Source organism: Tribolium madens, unplaced genomic scaffold (assembly GCF_015345945.1).
Source record: "Tribolium madens isolate multiple individuals breed KSU strain unplaced genomic scaffold, Tmad_KSU_1.1 Scaffold_96;HRSCAF=242;Tcas5.2_LG5, whole genome shotgun sequence".
Classification (NCBI taxonomy): Eukaryota; Metazoa; Arthropoda; class Insecta; order Coleoptera; family Tenebrionidae; genus Tribolium; species Tribolium madens.
In genome coordinates this window covers 8,615,458-8,618,480 of record NW_025401068.1, presented here as the reverse complement: position 1 = coordinate 8,618,480, position 3,023 = coordinate 8,615,458, and the positions used below count along the sequence as shown (strand labels likewise).

Genomic DNA, 3,023 nt, shown 5'->3' with positions numbered 1-3,023 from the left:
AAAACAATCAGTGGTTCAACAACAAAAAACAGAACACCGTCTGCAGCAAGATCAAAATAGTCTTGAGAATTTGAAATCCTGGGCAAAAACACTACAAACATGGGTTCCTGCAACAGAAACAGAAACCGTAGCAGCCAAGCAAGGTAGAGTTCTTCAAGAAATTCCACAAGTTCATCAGACAATAACTGTCCATGAGGAAGTTCCGGTATTTGTAATATTTAGGTGTTTCATCAAACTACTGATTTATTTTTAAGGAAAAACCGGCAGAATTTTATCGCAGAAAGGCTCTGAAACACTTGAATAAAAAGCGGCAATTATATCAAATTGCGCATCAGTGTAAAAGAAACGGGCAGCTTACTCTTGCTGACCAATACTTTAAAAGAGCCAAACAGCAAGCAAAACTTGCTGACAAGGCCAATAATCATGCTGCTGCTATGGTATTGAAAAAAAACTACGAAAATCATCCTTCAAGAGGTACCATCGATCTTCATCACCTTTATGTGAAAGAAGCTCTCGAAGCGTTAGACAGATTTCTGGATGACGAAATATTGTTTTTGAGGAACGACTCTTTAAAGAGAAGCTCACTAAGAGTAATAACAGGACGTGGAAAGCATAGTACTAATGGAATTCCTAAAATCAAGCCTGCAGTCATTGCACGACTTGAGGAAAGAAATTTGAAGTAAGTTTTTGCGTGTGTCGGGGAAACACAGGTTATATCTACTTGAGAAATTATCAAGATAACAGAGATAAAAGTGTAGCATCAGTTAACAAAGCATGTTTTCAGGTATAATGAGATCAATGCTGGATATTTAAGAGTTGTGATTTCCAAAAATTCTGATTTAGGCAACAATGCACCTAGAGCTCCACCGTTAAGATTATAATTTTTTTATAATAAATTGTCAATGTTTTTGTTGCTTACACTAAAAGTGCATTGTTAGAAACAATACAATATATAAAAAAACTTATCGATTTTATCATAATTATCTTATCGTATTGTATGTGTTGGAAAAAATAAGACCTTTGTTCGACTTTTTTGTTCATTGTTTATTTAGTGCCTTTTGGAGTGTGATTGAAAAGTCTTCTTTTCTTTACTTGAAAAGTGTAGAAATGTGTGACGCCTCAGAAAAAGGACTGGCGATGTTTGGTGAAGTAAAGAGTGATTACAGACAAAAGAGTTACATTCGCCGCTTTTTCGATTACATAATAAATAGTTTTAAACAAATTTTTGGAAAAGGAAATCAGCAATTAGCAACCATACGCAATGAAGGATTTTTTAAAATAAAAATAGGAGAAGAAATGATCACTCAACTCTCTGAGATGTTTTTGGATTCCAATTTCATTATCCCTTCTGGATTTGTAACAGTTGTGGAAATTCCTGTTTCAATTGGTAAACAATTATATGCAGCTTGCATTGAAGCAATTCTTCGAGAAAAAGAAGCACAAGATGAGTTGCTAAATGAAATGGTAAAAGAACAAGAAGAATTTAGAAAAATCTTACAAGAACTGGGAGGTGATTTTGACTATTCTTCTGAGGTAATATACGATTTTGATCGATTTATAAAAGAAGAAAATGTGGTTTCAGTACATTGACGATGATGAAACTTATTTGATTGAATTAAGGGGAGAAATGGACTATTGTGAAGTTGATGGAGCTGAAACATCTTCTATTGCTACCTATCGTCAAAAAGCCAAAATACATCTCAAAGAAAGAAAAAAATTCTTGCATGAAGCACATAAATATGTGAAATTGCAAAACAAAGAATTGGCCAAACAAAACTTTGCTCAAGCTCATAAACATTTTAAACAATATGAAGAAGCAAGTAAAATGGTGTTTAAGATTCTTTTTGAAAAGTGTTTCAAACAAATTTCAAATCAAAGCTGCATTGATCTTCATGGCTTTTCAGTTTACGATGCTATTCGAGTTCTAGATGAATTTCTAGATAAGAATATTGAACAATTAGAAAATGAACCTTTAGATGTAAAATCTTTAATGGTGATAACGGGTCAAGGAAAGCATAGTGCCAATGGTATTCCGAAAGTTAAGCCTGCTGTATGTGGTAGGCTTACAAAAAGGGGTTTAAGGCAAGTGTGAGATTTTTTTATTACCCTAGTTTGTAGTTTCGTTACATAATTGCGAGATAATATTTCTAGATACTCCATGGTAAATCCAGGACTTTTGAAAGTCGAGGTCCAATTCGATTCACTTTTGGCTGAGGAAGTGGATAATAGATAGGTTTATGTAAATGTGTTGTATGTACATATAACTTAGGGCACATAATTGTAAAATTCTAATAAGTTTGTTTTATTATGAATTATTCTATATGTTATAAAAGGTTTGATCCATAAATAAATCGCATACTAGGTGAATAAAAAGTATGGAACCAAACGTTTTATGCTTAAACAATTTATTTTTTGGAAAATTTAATTGATGAATGGTAAAATACTATAAAAATGCAATGTTTTATCAAGAATAAAATTTTTCAAAATTTTCTTTTGTTTTTGAGTTCTCCAAAATGTTTAATTTTTTTAAATGGCAACCCACTAAAACAACATTTTTCTCATGAAGGTCACGATGTAAGCATTACAACTATAAACTTTATATTTAATTTTTTCAAAACTTTTTTTTTACATAAATTGCAATTTTGACAAATAAAAATCGCATAACTCAAAAACAAAACAAAATTTCGTTCTCAAAATAGGATCACATTTTTTATATTACTTTAATTTATATTAATTATTATTATTTTCTAAAAAAAATTGTTTGGTTCCATACTTTATATTCATCGTGTATTTTTTACTATCTTATACATACATATACATATAAACCGGGTGTCCCAGGCAGGCTTGGATATAGAAAATTAACATGGGAAATTAGTTTTTATTTTTTTCCGTCTGCAGGAGTAACAGATATCAAAATTTGATTGATAGAGCTTGTAGTGCCCAAATTTCGATTTTTCGAGGGCCATTGTCGACTAAATAGAGTTAATTGAAGAATCGACAAAAATGTCAGTAAGATACCACTT

The 3,023-nt window shown here is 31.5% G+C and overlaps 2 protein-coding genes across 2 annotated transcripts in view; one reads left to right on the top strand and one right to left on the bottom strand.

Annotated features, from left to right (window-relative positions):
- The window catches only part of LOC123013698 (large neutral amino acids transporter small subunit 2-like), a 6,617-nt gene extending 5,239 nt beyond the window's left edge, over positions 1-1,378 (bottom strand). The window contains exon 1 of the mRNA XM_044412414.1: positions 1,310-1,378. Coding sequence (XP_044268349.1) covers positions 1,310-1,340 — 31 coding nt within the window. The 5' untranslated portion in view covers positions 1,341-1,378. The remainder of the gene's footprint in view (positions 1-1,309) is intronic.
- Positions 877-2,351, top strand: LOC123013699. The gene is made up of 3 exons (XM_044412415.1): positions 877-1,533; positions 1,583-2,082; positions 2,152-2,351. Exons 1-3 carry the CDS (start codon positions 1,108-1,110, stop codon positions 2,231-2,233), a joined length of 1,008 nt encoding a protein of 335 aa, XP_044268350.1. The 5' UTR covers positions 877-1,107; the 3' UTR covers positions 2,234-2,351.
- The last annotated feature ends 672 nt before the right edge of the window (positions 2,352-3,023 follow it).

Coding starts and splice junctions, on each gene's coding strand:
- LOC123013699 (XM_044412415.1), top strand. CDS start 1,108: ATGTGTGACGCCTCAGAAAAAGGACTGGCGATGTTTGGTGAAGTAAAG. Junction 1,534..1,582: donor ATTTTGACTATTCTTCTGAG/GTAATATACGAT, acceptor ATGTGGTTTCAG/TACATTGACGATGATGAAAC. Junction 2,083..2,151: donor CTTACAAAAAGGGGTTTAAG/GCAAGTGTGAGA, acceptor TAATATTTCTAG/ATACTCCATGGTAAATCCAG.